This window comes from Bemisia tabaci, chromosome 8 (assembly GCF_918797505.1).
Source record: "Bemisia tabaci chromosome 8, PGI_BMITA_v3".
NCBI classification, from domain to species: domain Eukaryota; kingdom Metazoa; phylum Arthropoda; class Insecta; order Hemiptera; family Aleyrodidae; genus Bemisia; species Bemisia tabaci.
Window position 1 is genome coordinate 39,600,450 of NC_092800.1, and position 22,669 is coordinate 39,623,118.

Below are 22,669 nucleotides of genomic sequence, written 5' to 3' on the forward strand. Positions count from 1 at the left end.
AATCCGCCAACGTCGCGTGCGGAGCTTTTAGCGGGAATTTCGGTCGTGCAATCTCTATCTGGCCGTGCAGAATCAGCCGCACTGTTGGCGGGTTCGCGGGATGGGAGTGAAAGTTGGAGCGGCGGCGATTCGTGGTGACGGCGAAGGCCGGCTCACACCGACGACGAGGACTCACCAGCTCTTGGGAAATATTCCTCACAGGCCTCACTTCCATCACTCAGCCTCGCATCAGGGAACTCCGCTGCCCGCACCGAACCCCATAAGTCCCATAAACATCCCAGAGCCGAGGTATAAAGGCCATCCAAGTTTATGGGGACCTTCAGTCCCTGGTCGAGCGGGTGAGCCATGTTGATGGCTCAAGACGAAAAATGCGTCCCTTTATTGCAAAGTTTCAAAATATCCGAGAACACTGAGAAATAAACTTCGTGCGTGGGACCCGAAGTTGATGTCATATGGATCTCTGAAGTTTTCGGATCGCGTATCTAAAAATTTGAGGTCCAGCTGCCGAAGATCGGGTTAGACATCTGAAGTACTTCGATGTATACCGAGGGGTTCGGATCACACATCTGAAGTACTCCGGTACATACCGAAGTGCCTCGATGTCTGACCCGAACTTCGGCAGCTCGACCTCAAGTTTTCGGATGCGTGATCAGAAAACTTCAAAGATCCATATGACCTCAACTTTGGGTCCCATGCACAAAGTTTTTTCTCCGTGAATGTTTTTTTTTTTTTTTTTTTTTTTTGGAAGCGAACCAACCGGAATACCTCCTCAACACTGAAAAAAAAAAACTCCGGCCGTGGGAGCCGTACTTACGGGGTAAATGGACTTACCGTCCGCATTCCGGGGTCATAAGCCGAAAGTTCCGGGCGGAGCATCCGGAACAATCGAAGCTACGGTTCTAGTGCTCGGAACTTTCGGCCTCTGACCCCTAAAAAGACGGTATGTCTATATGGTCTGTAACTTTTTTTTCCAGGGGTAATTTTTTGCGTGCACTTTTTAATGCGTGAAGAAATTAAGAAAATGCCAAGTCAAACTTATGAATTTTCGTCTTGCAACTTCAAGACGTCATGTCTCCGTCTACTTTCAAGCTTTCGGGGTCAAACTTGCGCCAAGATCCCAGGATCCGCGGGCCTTTTTCGGGAAACTTCTGCAAAAGTCACATGTCTCAGGAGAAATTTTGAGTTTTTCATGCCAAAAATCTATTAGAAAACAATTTGTAAAATGACAAGAATGTTTTTCCTTTCAGAGAACTGCGTTACACAATCTTAGCAGCATCGGAAGTCTCATACGCCCTTTTACCGAAAAATGTCTCAAACTTTTTATGTACGGCATCTAAGACAGCCGGTGAGGGGAGTACGTGACTTTGCATCCCTTTTGCGATGCATCCACCCTTATCTAACGTCCCTAACATAACCTAACCTAACCTACTTAACCTAATTTAACCTAACCTAATCTAACCTAACCTAACCTAACCTAACCTAACCTAACCAAACCAAACCTAACCTAACCAAACCAAACCTAACGGCTGGAAGGATGCATCGCAGGTGGATGCAACGTCCTGAGCCCCGGTGGGGGGCTGTAAAACTGTTTCTCTCGGCTCCTTGTTCGCTGATCCGTTTTCGGAGGGAAATTTGGCAGACCTGTAGTGACTCCACGGTGAGCCAACAGTGCAGCATCTCCAGCTGCACAACACTTGCCGTTGTTCGCGATCTGGGCGTGCAGTTGTCATGTCAATCGGCGGAGTCGAGTTGAACTCGAACGGATCGTGAGACGACCTTGACATTACCCCCCTCCATTTTAACGCCCCCTTCTCCTGCCCCCCCCCCCCCGCCCGGGCCGCATCCCTCATGGATCGGCGCGGGCCCAATCAACTCGTGTCATAGTTCACGCAGTTCACAGATCCCGCTTTGCCGTTCTCCGGACCAAGGTTGCCAACCTCCTGCGGCCCTAGATACTGCTAGATGTAGAAAGAACTACGTTTTTATCGTCATGACCGACCGTGAATATCTCGCGACTACACTGAAAAAAAAAAAAAAATACTCGGTGTATTTACTAAGAAAAGGGTAAGATTACCAAGAATTCAGGGTTCAAGTTGATCCCAGTTTTTTCTTGGTAAAATTACCATTTATGGAATTGGTAATTTTACCGAGAAATCTCAGTAAAATTGTTGAACTTTCTCGGTAATTTTACTGGACCTTGGTAAAAATGCCAATATTTTTTATCGACTGTGGTAAAATTACCGGGATAAAATGGCAAAGTTACCGGGAATTGATTACCAATAAAAGTGGTATTCTTACCTGAAAAAAACAGTAAAAATACCGGTTTTTAGGTGAGCTTACCAGTCTGTCGTGGTAAAATTACCAATAATTGGTAAAAAAAAGTAAGATGGTAAAGGTACCAACGGACCTCGGTAAAAACGCCGAGAATTTTTTTTCAGTGTATTTGGTTGTTTTATAGCAGAATATTTGGCCCTTTTTTAAAGATTTTTAAAGTATGGAATTGTTTAATTTTTTTGACGATTGAAGGTTCCCAAAAGAGAGGCTCAAAGTTAATTCTACTGTAAAATTAACTTTGAGTCCTTACCATCAAATTCCTCGATACATTGATTCGCAACCCCGGTCAATGGTCATAGCACGCTCATAACCATCCTTCATCATAAGTACTGTAGAGGAAACGGAATTGCATGATACAACTATATAAACCTCTGGGTAGTTGACATTGCATAACCATTGAAATGAAGGAGCAAAAAGTTTCTCGCTTCTATTCTTCCATCACAAATGGCTTTTGGGTCTACGACCGAGAGCCTTTCTCCTTCATCGCTACTTCCGATTCTTCAACCAATTACGACTGCCATTTTCTGTAACAGAAACCTAAGAAGTGTAAAAGAAAACTTCAACCTAAAATAGGATAATAATTCAAGTGTTACATTTACTCACGCCAATCACTCGTCGTTTGTTGTTGAAAACATAGCAAACGGGTTTAACTAAGTGAAAAATCGTGAAAGCTTCGAAAATATTCTTACACTTGCGAAAACTTCTTCACACAATTTTTTATATTCATTGATGCTTGAAATGGAGATGCTGCATGTGTGAGGGCTTTGCGATTTGACCGTCGATTCTTGCGTAAAAGTTCGCGAGAAACACGATGGTGCCACTGGTTTTCTCTGAAATTAACTCCCAAGCTCGAAAAAAGCTCTCAAGTTGAGGTCAAAATGGAGGGGATATCCCGCCCTACCCTGAGAGTCCACCTCTACATCAAAACAAACTGTCCATGCAAAGATAGGGAGCAAATACATTGACAGGGCTGCCACTTTATTTGGGGACTCCAAAACTGAAAACACGGCAACCCTGCTAATGTATTTGCTCCCTATCTTTGCATGGAGGGTTTGTTTTGATGTAGAGGTGGACTCTCAGGGTAGGGTGGGATATCCCCTCCATTTTGGCCTCAACTTGAGAGCTTTTTTTGAGCTCGGGAGATGATTTCAGAGAAAACCAGTGGCACCATCGTGTTTCTCGCGAACTTTTACATAAGAATCAATGGTCAAATCGCAAATTCCTCTTACATGCGACATCTCCATTGTATGAGCTGGCGAATGTTTCGATGAATCCATTTCCACTGAAACAATACGCCCTCCGAAAAGTTATTTCTAGCTCTCGAACGGCTGAAACGACCCCCGAACTTGAAACCGTTCGCTTTGAAGCGACAACGAAACGAAAATATTTCGCAAAAACCACGAGCTCGAACTTCGGTATGCGTCAATTGTTCCACAATTGCATTCGAGCCTTGATCCACAATGCATCGGTCGCGCGGCGATTTGGGCGTCATGCGAAACTCATGGAACGGAAATTTTGGCTCGAGCCCAGAATTTCGGTGACGTTTTGATGATCTCGGGCGGTCCCGGGGGCTTTCTTTCGTTTCGGATTCGCGAGAGCGATGCAGTTGAAAGGCAGATTATTCGGCATGCAGGTAGAAGTTGCGTGAACTTGAAACAATGACCTACTTCCCACTTCGCGACTTCGCGCCGCCGTGATCATGAATCGTCTACGGGTCACGCGCTGCGGGATTCTCTCCTCTCACCCTCCCACCTCAGAGATTAGAGCTGTAGGTTTTGAATAATCGTGGTACCCTCCTCATGTGTCCCGCTCATCTCTGCATACACACTTAAAAAGCGAAAAAATCGCGAAAAGGAGGAGTATCGATAAGGGTCGTTTTTGGGCCCATCCTAAATTTCTTCACTGAAAAAAAAAATCTCGGTGTATTTCTAGAGTCCAGACTCTTGAAAACATTGACAAGTAAAATGACTCTTGATTCAATCAGATTTAAGCTTAAATCAAAAGGAAATCCGCTCAATTAAGAGGCTGGGTTCTTGATTCAAGCCTAAATCTGATTGAATCAAGAGTATTTTTCTTCCGATGTTTCAAGAGTCGGACTCTCGATCAATGTGTTTTTTCCAGTGAACGTAAAAGAAGGGAAATGATAAGGTATTTTGACAAATTGCCAGGGAAAGGTCAAAGAAATTTAAAGCCTCGACCGAACTCCTGAGCCCTCCAATTTTCTGAACCCGCAAACTCAGAAGTTTATCCCTCGATCGCGTGTACAAGTGCCAATGTGGGCCAAGAGGCGTAATGTTTCAGTTCAGTGGCGTGGCGTGAATTGCGATGTATCGATTGTTATGCCGTTTAAACCCATGGTAAAGAATCGATTATTACGGTGTTCGCTGCGAACACCCTGTTTATCGATCCTTTTCCGTAGGTTTAAATGGCAGATCAATCGATTTATCGCAAAGCACGCCGCGCCACTGTTTCAGTCACAACCATGATCCGAGTCTCCGAGGAGAAACTTAAATTCGAAGGAGTTACCCAATCTCACGGAAGGAGGGAATGATGGTGGTGTCGGTGCCGGGTTAACATCTCGCGGTTCAGGCGAGTTCGCGAATTGGTCTGACCTACAAAAGCGAGCTTTTAATTGAAAATGTCGTGGTTATTACGTAGCGAACACATTTGGCGGGCCTCAATTAATGTTTTCACCGCAAGATGACGCAAAGTTCGTCGCGTCGTGTCGCCGTAGCTGGGCGCTCTCCGTGAAATTGACCGTGAGTCTGTGGTCCTTGACTCAGGTCATGGTTCCAATTTCCTATTTTCAGGAAGAGGAGCTAAGAGGAACGACCCCGAAAGAGCGGTTCTGTTGCTGCTGCTCTGGTTTTCTTGGTTTTTTTAAGGTCGACGCTAAATTTTTTTCGAGTTTTTCGCGTGTCCCATATGTATTCAATGATCAAATTTTGCAGAAATTACGATTCAGTCCTAACAGGGCCGGATTTACTTACTTTCCGCCCATGGGCCGCCTGTATTTTGCCGCCCCCTTCTCATTCGTTTTGAAACATCAATAAAAACCATCAAGTAAACGTGCCGGAGGGGGAGAGGCGTATAAGACGCGTTTACTCGTGTTGGTCACATTTCTTGTGAAAGCCCTGTCATCACTACGAGCAAAAGTTCACGGAATTTGGCGCGAAAGTTAAGTTCCGTGAACCTATCTATGCATGGACAAGGCCCTCCATTTATAAGAAATGAACCAAAAAGTTATGAAAGAACAAACATAAATGTGGTTTAATAATTTTAACTTCCACCGCCTTGTCGTGCTCGCCGCACTGTGTTTGGCGCAATGCGTGAAGTATTCCTACAGTCTTACATGCGCTATGCGTTTCGAGCCGACCGCTGCTGCACGCACTGTGTTTGACGCAATGCGTGAAGTATTCATGCAGTCTTGTAGGCGCTATGCGTTTCACGCCGCCCGCTGCTGACCGCAGCGACCGCACTGTCTTTGGCGCAATGCGTGAAGTATTCATGCAGTCTTGTAGGCGCTAATATGTGTTACATGCCGACCGCCGCGCCGAGGGTTTCTCCTTTTCATCTCACGTTCTTGTCATCATTGCTCTCTGCGCCGCGCCGTTCCAGGCCAAATTCCATGTTCGGTTTCTCTCTTAGTCTTAATTCGACTAATTAAAGGTGCTGTCTATTGTATCACAGAGAGGACGACAAAATTAGAGATAAACTCTCAGGAAATGAGAGATTTTGTCACCTTTTCTCTTTCGTAATTTTTTTGTCTGAATCTGATTTTTCTTCATATCTACAACCTAGGAACCAAGCGCCAAACTGAATTCCTTTTGAGGATTTCAGAATCCCGGATAGCGCGTTCTGTCAAACGGAACTAAGCGCCATGGAAAATCATTTGGATTATAGGACGGAACGAGTCATCGCGTTCCGCAACACCCGCCAATCCAAGCCCCCCTCTCCCTTCCTCCCCTGATGGCGCTTAGTTCCGTTTGACAGAAATACATCCAAATGTTCCTCGCTAGAACCACCGAGGAGGTGGCAAAATACTAATTTTTTTTCGGCGGCAAAAAGTCCAGTTCGAGCATGTTCCGATTATCTCAAACAAAATTCCATCTTCATGACCGAAGTTCGGTCCTTAAAATTGAAACCAAAGTTTCCTTCACGGTGCAGATCATAAGCTAATGCAGTTACAGCAGATTTTCCTCCAGATGTTTTCAAGCAGGATTCTGTACCCAACAATGCGCGAGGTTATCGCATCGTATAGTTTCCCGCTTCGCGTTACCAGTCTCCTGCTGCAAGTGCGTCTTTTCGGATTATCTAATTCTCGCATTGAGCTTAGCGTGCGGCAATTTTCATCATTTCGTTGACGTAACAAAAGCGACTGTGAAGAGCTTGAGCGCCAGCGCCGTCTCGGCTGCAACAAAGACATGAGCATCAGCCGCGCTACGAACGCTGGACGCGTTAACGAGGGGTCCGTCCCCCATCCCCCGTAATTTCCGACTCGCCGACTTCTCTTTTCACGCGGCTACTTCGCGACTTCGCGCCACGCGTTCGTTCGAATTGCGCGCCAATACACTATACGTCCTATGCAACGTTGTCTTTTTTATCGAAAATGTTTCACCGGGACTTGAGTTCAGAGATGGAAAATTTCATGGAATTTATTCGTGTTAAATTTCATGCGTGAAATTAAATTTTTTTGAAATTTTTGAGGATGCATCCTGGATGCCAAGAAACGCGTAGAAACAGTGATTCTAAATTTGAAATTTCTTACCCCAAGCCTGAAACATTCGCGCGTTGCAAATGTTACCGTTTAGATTAGAGGTCAGGTTGGGGGTTTTCTCTCTAAACTCCGCTTTTTACAACCCCCTTTGTGTCCGGCACCTTCAGGAGAGTAGCGTATTACCGCAGCATCAGCAGAAAGACCATCTGAAACGCTTTCAGACCTCCAAAGGTTTAATTACTTATTCTAAAAAAATTAATAAATTTCAACTTTGTGAAATTTATTTGAGCCTTATGAAATTTCACTTTCCATCTCTGCTTGAGTTTTGCTCAGCAAGTCGCAGGAAGGTGCTCACTCCCATATCAATCCTGCTCGGTAAAGGTAAGTCAAATCTATCGTCGTGGTTTGTTTATGCACCACGGACTTGATGGAACAATCACAACTCCTGGATGCAACTATTTGAGCTCTGCGAATGTGCGTGAAGTATGCAGCAAAATTGAAGGCGCCTCGGTTTTTTGGCCTTCCCACGAGGTGACGCGCAAGATATGCCGCGCCGTTAATGATGTCTAGTGTCGCCAGCATACTTTAAATCGCAAAGAACAAAATTCTAAGACAAATATTTTTTTAATTCTAAACGACATGCCAAAAAATTAACTGTGTGTTTATTCAATTTTAAAATTTATAGTTCCACGATTACCGGTAACAAGTTGCCCATCAATCGTCACCAGGCGAAAAGTAGCTTCGACTCTCGAACTTAACTTTTCCCTAACCCGATTACATTGATTAGAATTTGAGAGTACAAGCTCTCCAAAATACAAATATATTGTCGTTGATCGGGACTTGGTTGCTATCTTGTATTTTGTATTTCGTTCACACATGGTTTGCGTTCACAAATGGCGGCAGTGACTTTTTGCACTGTTTCCTCCTATTCAATGCCACCTTTCCTTCTCCCAGACACCCTTACAAAGGTTTGCAAAGCGGTCTTAAACACTTATTGTCTCCTTCATAGTAACTGAAGTCCTTTACGGGCGGCCTTTTACTAGCTTTCGAAGATATTATTCAGTAAATGAAATGAAAGCTGAACAAAGACCTGCGCTGTTATTCATAGTTCACCATGCTTCCTTAATCTCATCTCAACCTCATCCTTTTTGACCAATTCAGGGAAAAGGCTTATTAAGACGCGGTGGTTTTAACCCATTCGGCACAGCGAAACCCCAATTTGGAGTCATAAACATAGATTTTTAGTCTTAACGCTCTATAATTCTCACAAAAATAATTGCACAAAATTCCAAGCCATACTTTCTACTATCAATGATGTAATAACCATTTAAAATCAATCGCCTCTAAGGCTCGATATTTCGCCCGTGAATTTTCTTTTTGTTTATTCAATTTCGCGAATTATCATCCTCTAACGTTGGAACATTCTGAGGAAGTCATTTTTTCTTATTTTTGGGTGTTCTCTTGCGCTAGATTACGCAGAGATAACCCCTTTGAGCTGCGATAAAGTTATCTCATGTTATATTTTTTCCACCTAACTGGTATTTTTTGTCTGGCTTCATCACATTTGTTCACTCGTGCTGAGGAAAAACGCCGTATGAACATTTGGATTGCATTTTGCAAAAAGGAACCACTAGCATTGGAATATTGCTAAGATTGTGCAACTTCTTCTGTCTTGGAGGAAAACCCCGATTATCAATTAATAGTTTCTATTTTACTCGCTAAAAACTGTAAATTTAAGACAAAAATCACCATCTAAATTTCATAGTTGTTCACGATTTCCGCAATTTTATTGCAAAAAATGAAGTTGCACAATCTTAGCATCATTGCAATGCTAGTGGTTCCTTTCTGCAAAATGCAATCCATTTGATTGTCATCAAATTTCCCTTCAATAAAATATTTATTTTTTGAAAGAAAATTCATGAATATTTTTCATCAGAATTTTTAATAGCTTAGATTTGGAGTGAGAAGAACATCATCTGAGAAATCGGAAGGAACATATCCACAAGCCTCCCTGAAAATGTGTGTGTTTATTGGAGGAAATTTGGCAGCGTAAAAGGCTCATACGGCCGTTTTCATGAGGATAGCACTATGGAACACGTATCGAGTTGATCGGAATGTCCTGCGATCTCCTGTTTTGTAGCGGACGATTGACCGAGGGTTAAAAAGTGACAGACTTTGTGCATCAAGCTTCAAGCTCCAAGTTTGTATTCATTCAAAGCTTCAAACCAATGCAAACCTCCCACATTCCAACTGTTCTGCAGATTCTCATCCAGCCTAGTATGGCTCCAACAGACGTCTAAGCAATGCACTCAATGCGCCATTGTGGAGAGCATATTCCAGGTGCAACTGATGACGTAAAAGAATCAGCACCGACTGGGATTGAGCACGGAATCAAGTTTACGTTGTATGACGTCATATAAATCATGAAAAATGTCAAGAGATCGATCAAGTTATTGTCCGGGTGTGTATTCACCTATTGCATGAAATGTGTGAATTTATCAATGTAAGCATACCGATTGAAATTCTGCTACACGGAGAAAAAAACCCGTGCGTGGGACCCGAAGTTTAGGTCATATGGATCTCTGAAGTTTTCAGATTGAGCATCTGAGCACTTTAGGTCTAGCTGTCGAGGTTCGGATCACACAACTGAACCTTCAGTTCTTACATCTGAAGTGCTTCAGTTTTCACATCCGAAAACTTCGGTTCTCACAACTGAAGCACTTCAGATGAAAGAACTGAAGGTTCAGATGTGTGATCCGAACCTCGACAGCTAGACCTAAAGTGTTCAGATGCTCAATCCGAAAACTTCAGAGATCCATGACCTAAACTTCGGGTCCCCACGCACGAGGTTTTTTTCTCCATGTACGCTGCATTGCAGTTGCACCACTTGACCTCCGATCGCCTCATATGAATGGTAATGGTAAACAAGATTTCCAAGAACTATATTACTGAGAGGAAACAATGTAGAGCGCCTTCAACTCCCTGTTTTGAAGTTCCCTCTTCAGCTTCGTGTTACCCTATTATAACAAAAACGAATAAGATGGAGATGGACGCACGCACAATACTACACAACATCTCAAGCTCCTTTGTCGAGCTTCCTTTGTCATGTCCGATGCTCAATCACCTGGACTGATTTAAATCAAAAGGAACTTTATCCATTTTGAAATGAGCCCTAACATGCATGCATTCTCATGGATCCTGGGGCTCATGTTTGAAAGGATATAGCTCCTTTTGATTGAAATGCGTCCAGTTTATGATTAAAGTGACCGGGAACCCTCCAAGATTAAAAGGAGTCATCATTATAGACTTGGATTGAAATCCTAACTACAATACTGACGCGCTAAAGAAAAATATCGTATGAGCATTCTGGCGTTGCAAAATTTTTTCTGATGAGATACTGATTTTCAGGAAAATCTGTGATTATTTTTCATCCAATTTTTCAGAGACTTTGTTGTACGATTCGATCGAAAGCATATGAACATTTCAAAGAAGAATATGCATTACTTTCCTCAGAAATTAATATTTTATCGAGGGAAGTTCGGCAACATTCAAATGTCCATACGGCGTTTTATCTTCGAATGACAGAATAGGCATATCCCTCATCGACCCATCATCTTTGCTGTGCTTAGGAAAAACGATCTATGATTAATCTATCGTTGGAAAATTTCTGCCAACGAAAAAAATCAGATTTTCTTCAGAATTCATGCATATTTAACTTGCATTTTTTACAGGATCAGGCTGAACTTAATTTATTTACGTGTGAAAGTTTCAAAGAAAAATATTAATAACTCTTCCAGGAAATTAATATTTTTTCAGATGAACTTTGGCAAAGTTTGACAGCACTTATGAGGTTTTTCCTTACCATGGCAGGTCTTACGTCGCCACTGAGTCTTCGAGGAAGCATCAGAATTGCCTACGAGTCCCTGATGCGCAATTAGAATCCAAAACGAAGTCGTTTGATGCATATCATTGTGTGAATCGAGCCCTTTAGAAAAGTCAGAATGATGCGATAAATCGGAAAGTCCTTTCTTTGAAAGATTAAAATCATATTATCAGGAGCAAATTCAGCAGAGAAAAATAAGTCCGGATCAGTTTGGAATCATGAAAAAGAGATGTGAAGTTTTATCCTCGTCGTGATACTTGAATCAGTTATTTTCAAAAGGGAACAGGTTTATTTCTGCATTAGCTTTAGCTTGCATATAAGGGTATGCCGGCTAAGACCAGTGGCGTGGCGTGCTTTGCGATATATCGATTGCTCGGTCATTTAAACCTATGGAAAAGTATCGATAGACAGGGTGTTCGCAGCGAACACCTTAATAATCGATTATTTATCACAGCCTCAAATGGGGAAATATCGATAGGTCGCAAAGCACGCCACGCCACTGACTAAGACTCATTGAGGAATAGACCTGTTCCCTTTTGAAAACAACTGATTCACTTGGCGTAAAATAAAAATGTCCACCTCGGTCAAATTTTCATAAATCAGCATTAGCCCCCCCCCCCCTTTCTTTACCATCACGCTCTTGAGTAACTGTTACCATTTTTTTAATTGACAAACATGTGCTTAAGAGTCTCTCACCAGCTGTTTTGCACTAATCGACTGGGGCAGTTTATTTGTATCAAAAATTGACTTTGAGGCTCAACTTTATCTCTTGTTACCTCTTGTGTAATTCCACGGAATGCCGAGTGCAATGTCATAAAAAACAACTTGTGTTGTGACTGGATGTGCGACCTCATCTGAAGTTTACTTATTTGTTGCTATACTTTGTCTGTTTCAGGGCTTACAGCTGATGACGGCAGGAAGGCAACAACTAAAGAATTTGGATATGAAGCGAATGAGGATGAAATCCGTAAGTGCATACTCTTATTACTTTAATGAGTTTCCACCAGTGTACAGTGTGATAAAAAATGGCGGATCTCCATCCATGCGTCCTTCAAGGTCTACGTTGCATGGAATTAAAAAATATTAACATGAAAAAAGTGAATGTTAACACGAAAAAACTAACGCTTTACGAGTGAACTGAGTTATGAAATAGTTTTTCGATACTGCAGGGTTCGTTAAAGCAAACAGCAGCAATAAATGAACACCAACTTTTAAACACTAAAACCACTGGTGCAACCAGGAAAAAAAGGGGTCATATTTCTACTGCATTGCGCCTTTTGATTAATTATTTTTAATGTAGTTAACTATCAATGTTAATGAACGATACTGATTTCCTACAACATTACCGTTGCCATGGAACAAATCAAATTTTCAAATGAGTGTTGAAAAATTAATGTTCCCATTTGTACCTTCATAATTATTTGCGAGGGCACTAATAATGTGAAATGAGGCAAATTATATTAGTCTCAAACGAACTTTGAGGGAATTCATTTTTCTTAGTTTTACTTAAGGAGTTGGAAATTTTTTCAAAATTTTGGGGGATTAAACCTCCACACACCTTAAACTCCTTAAAATGTATTTTTGCCCGTATCCTTTTAATGACCTAGAAAATACCATTTAGCGGCGTTAATATCTCATTCCGTCAAAAAGTCACGCCTTTTTGATTGTATATGCTTCACTTGTAAGATGGACTTTTAGGTAGTTTGATATGAATCTACCTACAATGCAGCATGATTTTGAGTTGTATTCACAGTTTTGTTCACTACTTTACAACTGTTTTTTGTGTTGACCCGAAGCTACCGCGATCTATGATTCCACTAGAGGTGTGTCATCACCTGAAATTTGGGGCATTGGCCTGTGTGATCACACCTCACCTGTTGCGTTTCGCACGCTGAGTTGCAAGCTTCAGCGTCGAATGAATGTTTCTTTTGCGAACTAAAATATGATCGATTCGTATTTTTTGATTCAACCGGCAACTTGCTCTTGCCTCTGCACTTAAGACCTCATCATAAAATTACCAGGAGGCAATAAATTTGAATTGACGGCGCGGAAGACAACTGGAACGAGATCATCACGCCCATTGTCTTTGATTTTATTACCCATAAAATTTCCGTTAATATTCTTAATCCACTTACACACCTCACTTGAAAAATCGAAACTAACACTGATATCGAGGTGCCTGGCACGCGTTTCATAACAGCAACGATCTGCGAAATGAGTTGAACGATCATCGTTTTCAAGTATTTGGGCACTTAGCGAATTGTAGGAGTTTACTGCCGATCTAGATTTAATTGCTCTTTAAATCATCCGTTTATTACTTCAATCATAATAACCAGGTGCAATGAAAGCACTTTTCCTACGGGAAGGTCAATTTGAGTAGTTTTCCATCGAACTAGGCATGTCGACCACTACCGATGAAGCCAACTCAAGGGTATAGCATTACACTGAAAAAAAATTCTTGGCGTTTTTACCACGGTCCGTTCGTGCCTTTACCATCTCACTTTTTTTTTTTTACCAATAATTGGTAATTTTACCAAGACAGACTGGTAAGCTTACCTAAAAACCGGGCTTTTACTGTTTTTTTCAGGTAAGAATACCACTCTTATTGGTAATCAATTCCCAATAACTTTGCCATTTTATCTCGGTAATTTCTACCACAGTCGATAAAAAAAATTGGCGTTTTTACCGGGATCCAGTAAAATTACCGAGAAAGTTCAATAATTTTACCGAGATTTCTCGGTAAAATTTTTACCAGAAAAAACTGGGATCAAATAGAACCCTGCATTCTTGGTAATTTTACCCTTTTCTTAGTAAATACACCGAGATTTTTTTTTCAATGTAATAAAATGGCCAAAGGACACATGGACCGAGTTTATCAGAAAGGAACCAACCCACATTTTCGAAAAAATTGAGCCAAGAGTGTTTCTGAACTCCACTGGTCGTTTATTCTCTCCCGCAAAAATCTCAAAGTCGAAAAAAGAAATTAGTTTGTGAAAAGAGGGGTTCAAGTTTCTTTCTCACGTTGAGCTATATGCAGGAATAAAACTTTAAACCTCTTTTTCTCGGTTTCAACTTAATGAGGGTTAGTTCCTTCCTGATGAACTCGGTCCACATTACCCCCCCTCTTGTCCCCATTTTAACGGTCAACGATAAAAAATGCATTCGATGTGAAGACGAGAATTACTGCCCAAAGTCACAAGAGGGTAACTTTTGACTTTAATTTTGACTTTCATCTCACAAACATTCCCCAAAAAGAGGAATAGGCCCTGAAATTCTCGGTCAGAAATGCCCCAAAATTTTCCGATTAAAAACAGAGTTAGTAAGCAGAAATCATAGTCTATAGTTAAGTTCTTTTCGCCGAGAAACTATTTATAGCACCGGGTGAACTTACAGATAGACGTGTTTATGCCAAAAGGAGCTCTATGCATAGCAGGTTTTGTGTGCAACATAGTTCTTTTTAGCATAAATACGTCCTGATGAAAGTAGCAGTTGGGATTTTAGCAGAGGATACATCGTGCGGGTTCATTCACCTTATCGTGAGACGAGTTGAAGGGCCTTTGTGCTCCCACTTCATTTAGCCGCTCAGAAATCAGTCTATTAATAAATACACTGTTCCTGTATGCAACTGTGTGTGCGCGTAATAAATACACTGCCCTCCGTGTGAGTGTGAGTGCATGTTAAAGCAGAGAATCTAGTCAGGATGTTAGAGAAGTTAGAGTCTGTGATGAGGCTTCACTCCAGGTCGCTCATAAAAAGCATAACGTAATTTTCCCAATATTCCGATCAGTGGTCCGTGTCGTGCACCTGACGGGCACATCTAGCTCCCCCCTTTCCAAAATAAATGGAAAAAAATAAAAAAATAAAATATTTTGAAATAAAATATAAAAAAAATAATATAAAAAAAATATAGTAATAATTAATTAATAAAATAAAAAAAATAAAAAATTTATTAATTAATTATTTATTATTTTTTTATTTATTTATTTTTTATTTATTAGTTAATTATTTTTTAATTTATTTATTAATTTATAATTAATTATATATTTAAATTAAATATTTTGTCTCGAGGAACCCTCATTTGGATGGTATTTTGGAACGAGGAACCAAGAGCATTCCAATGTCGCCAAGAATTTTTTTTTTTTTTTTTTTAAGGTTTTTATTTTGTAAACTTCCAAAGGAATTATATACAATATCTTTACAATAAGGTAAATCAGTATACAGGAAACAACAGAGAAGTTTCTTACTTCTTGAATGAAAAGCCAAGAATGTGCAACTTTTTTACCTCGCAAATATAAACCGAGCATCTTAACAAGTTATATCTTCACTCCCGATAAACTGCAACCTCAAGACGAAAATTACCTTTGCAAATTTTTTTTTTGCGTGATTTCTGTAATTTTTTTGCAAAGAATGTAAGTTGCACAATCCCAGCAACATTAGAATACTCTCGGTTCCTTTTTGCAAAATGCAAACTATTTCTGGTTCACTCATAAAAATACCTACTTATTTGCATAGTAATTAATTAATGGCAAAAAAGTTGTTTCTAAAATGAGCAAGAATTTTTGGTTCCTTTTCCCAAAATATGATTTAATTCACGCCAGATCGTACCAGTTTCCACAAAAATGTTGGATAAAATAAGTCAAAGATTTATGATGGGATTATGGAGTGGTAGCCCAGTACCAGAAGAAAGGGAAGTGAAAGGCCAAAAGTAAAAAAACTCAATTCATTCAAAAAACATAGCACACCTCTAGATAATATACAATAACACCTTCTCTGGGGTCTTGTGAGAAGAAAGCCCATTGTCGATGGTTTTTGACTCCAATATTTAACCCTGATTGTTTCAATTCCCCTCAGCTTCAATTGGATTACATTTTGCAATAAGTAACCATTGCTGGTTCATTTCAAAACACAACATCCATGTATTTGGTTTCTCTATGCAGATACGTGCTTTAAAGGGAGAGCCAGAGATTGTGGTTCCTTATTGCAAAATGGAATCCAATCAGGCTACATTCGGGACTATTAGATAGCGTATTAATATTTAGCTTGTCCCTCAGCGCTCAACGGTCAGAAAAGTGGAAATCGAGCAGTGGCGTGGCGTGAATAATCGATTATCGATACCTTGCCATTTGAAACTATGGTAAAGAATCGATTACTAAGGTGTTCGCTGCGAACACCCTGCTAATCGATCTTTTTTCATAGGTTTAAATGGCATAACAATCGATATATCGCAATTCACGCCACGCCACTGAAATCGAGGTCAAAAATCGACGGCGCGGGCGTTGTCTACAGAAATACCTTTCAAGGCAACACTTTTTTTTTTATCAGTTTTAAGGTGATAAGAAAAGCTTTGCCTTGAAATTGGGAGTGCAAATTATCTGTATGATAGTGCCATGTAATTCGGAGCTTTTGAATCTGATGATGGCGCGAAGGCACCCACAAAATATTGTTTGAAATAAAAATGCTATCTCATTTAAAAGTTCTTGATTTTATTTTATATGAAGAACTTGGTCACCATTCCGTTATTTTGTATCGAACAAAGTGTCAATACATGCAACATTCTTACAATGTTTTCTGATTCTAATGAAAAACTGATTTCTTGCCCCTTATCTTCCTTCTAGAATTTTAAAAAATTACAAGTGTTTTCAAACGTCTAGTTGGCCTTTTCCCCTCCATCAGGCATCTCTTCGAGCTTCCTTAGATTTAAAACACAGTTGGAAGGGTAGAGGGCTAGAGGGGCTTAAGTGAGCCGCAACGTTGCGAAGTTTCATTTAATAATGTATTAATTTACCCAAGAGTAAATGGAATGTTTCTCTTGAAATTGTTTGTCTATTTCATTTCCGATGTCACGAAAATTTTATGAACTTTTTACTTAAATCATTCGCTAGTTGAAATAAAGTTGTTCAGCAAAACTCCGAAACGCTGCAGTGTAGTCAAGCCCCTCTGGCTCTTGCCCCTCCATTTCCGGACACCCCTTTATTTTATTATTTGATGTACCTCCAGGTGATTCGATGGACGTCATATTTTGTGTCAGAACGACATGCAATGTATCGCATCGATTGGTCCCATTTTTTCAGCTAATCGTCATTTTTTTCATATTATGAGATCGCAATTCTGTTGCCAGGAGGCTAAAGAATTCACATATCAATTTTGACAACCAAATTCAACGTATGAAAGGCGTGGTTTTTTCAGAGGAAAAATATCGCATTCGAGTGCAGTTTCGATATCAGTGTCGAATGCGATATTTTTCCTCTAAAAAAACTACGCCCTCAATATACGCTAAATTTGTTTATGAAAATTGGTAAGTGAATTAGGCTCCGGGCAACAAAATTGCGATCTCAAAATTCGAGAAAAATGACGAGTAACTGAAAAAATGGAGCCAATCAATGCGATATATTGCATGGCGTTCTGATATAAAATATGGCATCCATCGAATCGCCTTAAGAACATTAATGAGGAACAGAATGACCTAAATTTCATTTCACTTCCTGTAAGTCAGCGTTTGAAAAAAATGGGGAATTTTCTGTTGCAGCGCCAAATTCATGGTCGGAACAGTACGGAACATGCTCCGGAAAGTATCAATCACCAATTGACATTGAAGAAAGTCTCGTGACGAGAGTCTACCTCCCTCCGTTGGAGTTCACAAATTTCAACGAAGTACCATCCTCGGCTATGATTACCAACAACGGGCACACAGGTAACTGCAGTTGCACCAAATAATGAGGGTTGGGGTATCAATTTGTATTGGGATTCAACAGACCAATCCAAGGAAGGCTCAATCGCCAAAATTGAAAGAACGAGAGAAGCAATAAAAGCCGTTTTAATCGATCTGTTCTACGTCTCAAAGTAGGAAAATCCATATAAAAGAGATTTACAATACAAAGTTTGGTTATAGTTATTTCAGAAATCGTCTTATAATTTGAGCAAAAAAAACCCGAAAAAACCAATTGGTGGTTGAGCCTTTTTCAAGGATAAATGGACAAATTGTAATATCGACGGTGAAACTACCAAACCACGTATCTCGTTTGCGGTGTTTAAAAATCTCCACTCACATTTTATTTTTTTGAAGGAGATCAAATCAATATCATTCCTTACAATTTTCACAGATTTTTCTCCGCACAAAGAGGAAAAATCACGGAAGTTTTCACGAATTGACGTTGAGTAGTTTTCTATTTAAAAACTACAGTATGGCAGGAAGTCTGCGACGTCGCAAACCGAGATACGTGGTTTGGTAGTTTCACCGTCGATATTTTTTTTCCCCAACTAATAGTCAATTGTGTAAAATAAAAATCGTTTTCTCTGTTTGTCACTTTGCTACAAGGTATGCATTAATACCGAAGCATATAACAGATCGTCAATTATTTAATCTTCGATTTTTGGCGCATGAGCATTTTTGAGACTGACCGATTGAATTAGGGCTGAATTGGACGGACTATCTATTGAATTTTAATTTTACTGATTGCCTGCCAATTCTCTATAAATTGCGAGCAAACATTCTTCAATTATCAAGTATTTTCACCCGATTCTCATCAAGAATCCATCAATTCTGTTGAAAAAATTGTCAAATAAGGCCAATGTTGATTTTTCCGAATCTTTCTCATATCATTTGCCGACTCGCACAATAGAACTTACCGATGTAAAATTACAATGCATGAAAAGTGCGGAATTGCAATCGGTTTATGTGCGTGAAAGTGAATGAAGCGTAAAATGGTGCGATGTGAAACGCTTCCTAAATAGACAGATGAGACAAGGTCCTGCTATGCACTGTTCTGGGTATAACCGTGCGCCATAATGACTAATCCAGAAAAAAAATGTTACAATGATAAGCTACTGCTTACAAGCCACTATTTAGATGTAAGCATGAGGAACTAATCATTGTTATTAATCTGCATCGATAAGAATTAAATCTTACGAGTATGAGCGACACAATGCTTCAAAGAGAAAAGCGCTTTTAATTTCTTTTCTCCCCAGAACCAAAGAAAGGAAGAAATGCATTTAAATTCATGCTAAAGATGGTTACCCGAGACAAATTGAATGATAAATTATTTTTGCTACCACTGTTTGACGTATTCTGAGCAAACGGCGTGTTGAGTAGTAGCGTTGTGGTTGGTATAAAGATGATATCATGTTTTGCTTGTTGCGGTTTGCAAATTTGAAGGAGCTTCCTACGAGAATATTTCCTCGAGTATTTTGATGCCTGAACTCTGGGGACCCATATCTCATTTTTCAGTGCTGTAACTTATGTATCCTACTTTACTTGCTCATCGAAATAATGGAGAATTAACCATTACCAACTCGGACATATTTTCCAATTATCTCTCTATGTAAATATTATTCTATTGAAATTGCAAGCACCAAAGTTTCTGTTTTTGTTTTTGTTACCGCCTTGATTATTAAAACAGGAGTAGAAAATTTGAACTGCTACTATTTCGGAACATATTATCAATATATCATGAACCGTGTCATTGTACATGATCGAAGATTTTGAAAATGTTTTGTTAAATAAACTTATTATGTATTTTGTAAAAAAGAGAAAGAAAAAAAGACTTTAATCTGTTGCTTCTGCATTCAAAACTAAAATCAATACAATTGTGTTCATGCATGCAATGAATATGCGTTTCTGAGAGAAAAAAATCTGATCTTAAGTAAAGTTGGTGGTACAATAATCTAAAGCGCATGTTACTTTTTTTTCGAAAGCTACTTTATTTTAAGCTTTATGGGTTTTTTAGGACGAGTATTGTGGCGATTAGGCGTCGCAAAGCGCCAGATAGCGCTATATGAGCGACTCATATGTATGTATGAATGTTTGTTTTATTTTATCATAGAAGAGCCACTTATTTCAGTGATATTCCATTTTTTATAGTGATGCTGAAGTACAATTTCTCTTCCCCGGCATCGATAAAAGGAGGGCCTTTGCAGAAAGAATACTTCTTTGAGCAAATGCATTTTCATTGGGGGACCAATGACTCAATAGGCAGTGAAGATCTCATCAATAATCATAGGTAAGTCTGAGAAAACTTCTTCATTTTCATTCTAAATTGAAAGCCAAAAATACGCTATTTATTGTATAAAAAGTCAGGATTTTGTTTTATACTTTTCACTCTGGGTCAGCACAAAGTGGTCGCTCTGCCTCTGCTCATCACTACAAAAAAATCTTCTTAAACTAATACGAATTGTCCCTGTGCTTATTACTAAAAAAATTGTGTAACCCTCTTAAACCATCCAATTACAATTTCTTTGTCAGATAATATTTCGTCCTGCATCGTACACGTCTTCCAGCAAACCTATCACTTGTTCCATTCTCTCTGAAAATATTGCACAAATACCCAATATTTATTCAGAGGAAATATGAGTTTGCAAAATCTGGTGTTAGCTACGGCATGGACCAAGGGAATAAATAAGGTGCAGCTTGCAAGCGGTCATTTGAAAATGCAGTTATTGAGTTGCAATGTTTGAATTTCGGTTGATTTATTGGACGTTGCTCCGCACGGTTGCTGAAATATACACGAAAACTGGGATTGTTACAACTGTCAAAAAGGAATCCTAGTTTCGGATACATCGTGTGGAAAGGTTAGCTGTCCCATTGGCCCTTGAGGTTTCAATGAAACGATCTGTACACACTCCTCCAGTCTAGGAATCCCCCTTCACCCTATTGTTGGAGTAGAAAATTGTACATTGCAAGTGTTAAATTTGCACTGTTTCGGATCGAATAACATCATGCAGGCTTAAAGTGACGAGGGTTTTTCTGACGTGTATTGACGGATGGGTTTTTTGGAGCCTCATGCGCTGCAATATGGTATTAATGTCCCACAGGTGTTACGAGAGCGCATTGCAGTTAAATAGCCATAGTCGGGAGAGGTAGTAAATATTGTTTGAATTGTTGTTGCTCCCAGCATCAATGGGCGCTTCAAAGCTCGACGTCTTCGGTGAGCAATGGTGTAAAATGTGTTATCTACGATTTATCTGCGAATCAACGACAGGAAATTGTTGATTTTCGGGGTTTATTCGAGTTGAATTTTCGAAGAGGGAAGTCATATTCGTTGTCTTCTCCAAAATAGTGATGTTTTCAAGGTTAGGGGAGGCGTTCCACGAATGTAAAAATAATTCACTAGACAGGAAAATTGTATCAAATTTGAATAAATTTAACATTATCATCCCATGATTGAACTTTTTTTAGAGGTCCACTCTAGTGATCCTCTGAGAAAATTAAAAACCGCTGCAGAGCAAAAAGGCAGTGTTGTATCTTGGGTTGACGGCCGATTTGGTATACTGTTTTAACCTCAAAATCTTAAACTTATTTGGACGCATATTTATCACGGCTCATCAGTTTAACTGCCTCTCATGGCGCCCAATTTTCTCTTATTTTTTTTCTCTTTTTTTCTTGTATTAAATAACTATATATACTTGACGCCTTAAAGATATCTGTGGAATATCTAGTTTATCGGGAATATGCTCATGAAATTGCAATTTTCAGTCTTGCCTAGTTTCATCTTTAAGGAATAAAACAATATAAGAGAAAATTTGGCAACGTTTGATATGCTGAGGCTGATTCTAGTTAAATCCGTCTGTCTTCCCTTCATTTAATTTTGGTAGTTGGGAATCATTAAAATCCCTCTCAAAGAATTCTTTTAAAGACTTCTTCGTTCTGGTGAATGCTACTAATACTTCGTAAAAATTGCCCTTTCTCTGGTGCTGTAATGAATGCTCTTTAAAGTTCTCTGAAATGGTAACACTACTTCTTTTTTTTGTGGTAAGATTATAAAAATAGAGGTTGAAATGAATAAAAGTAAGTACCGACGATAATTGCAAGTTCGAAAAACTTGTAAGAATAACTTTTGAATATCAAAATTCATGAGAGTCACATAAAAGAAGAGGAAGAAGAAAACAAAATTACGGTACAGAGGCGAAAGGCGGACGCAAAACGCACTGCGGTCAAACAAAATTTTCGGGCGTTTCTTTACAATTTATATCTGCTGTGACGTCAATATTCCCCAGGATGAAAGCATGCACCTGATTGGATAAGAAGAAGCGACGACGCAATGACATACATGGCAACAAGGCAAACACAATCGCTGGAGCCATATCATCGCGAGTTCACTAATTAAGTAAAGTGGACGGTCTTGAGCGGAATCAGCTTAAATGCATTCCATGTTGCCTAATTTTTTGTAATGTTTTATTTTTCCAACAGAAAACGAAAGTACTTAACGCCTTTTAACTCTTTGTGAATTGACTCCAGCTTATGAAATAAAAAAATACTTATAGAATTTCAAGATTCCACGTTGCTGAGTTTTTTGTTTAAAAAATAATACATCAGAGAAAATTATGCATTTAGGCTTAAGAGTACCAAAACATAAAAGAATAAATTTGAATGCTTTGAAATCATTAAATTTGACACGGAACTACTCTATATTTACAAAAAACACATTATATTTTTCCAGTAGTACATATTTCTTTTTCATCAGTTTAAAAGGCAATGCAGAGGTGCAAACATTTCAAAATCATGAGTTGAAAAACGCTGACTCCGCGAGTTTTTCCGCGAGCCTAACACAGAGCGGAGCGGCGTGTTAGCAGCGCAGAACGCGCTCTGGCGCCTACAAACCTAACGGGATACTTCACGCATTGCGCAACGCGTGAAGTATCCCGTTAGGTTTGTAGGCGCCCATTGCGCGTGTCACGTTGGTTGCCTGCCGCGCCGCAACGCTTTAAGCAACTATTTCGCGTCAACTTGATTCATGAATGAA

General features: G+C 39.7%; 1 protein-coding gene across 2 annotated transcripts in view; it reads left to right on the plus strand.

Annotated features, from left to right (window-relative positions):
- Positions 1–22,669, plus strand: part of LOC109037106 (carbonic anhydrase 2) — a 114,131-nt gene that overhangs the window by 76,807 nt on the left and 14,655 nt on the right. For both annotated transcript variants that reach the window (XM_019051606.2, XM_019051605.2), the window contains exons 2-4: positions 11,830–11,901; positions 17,461–17,625; positions 19,792–19,930. In XM_019051606.2, the coding sequence (XP_018907151.1) occupies positions 11,830–11,901; positions 17,461–17,625; positions 19,792–19,930 (376 nt within the window). The remainder of the gene's footprint in view (positions 1–11,829; positions 11,902–17,460; positions 17,626–19,791; positions 19,931–22,669) is intronic.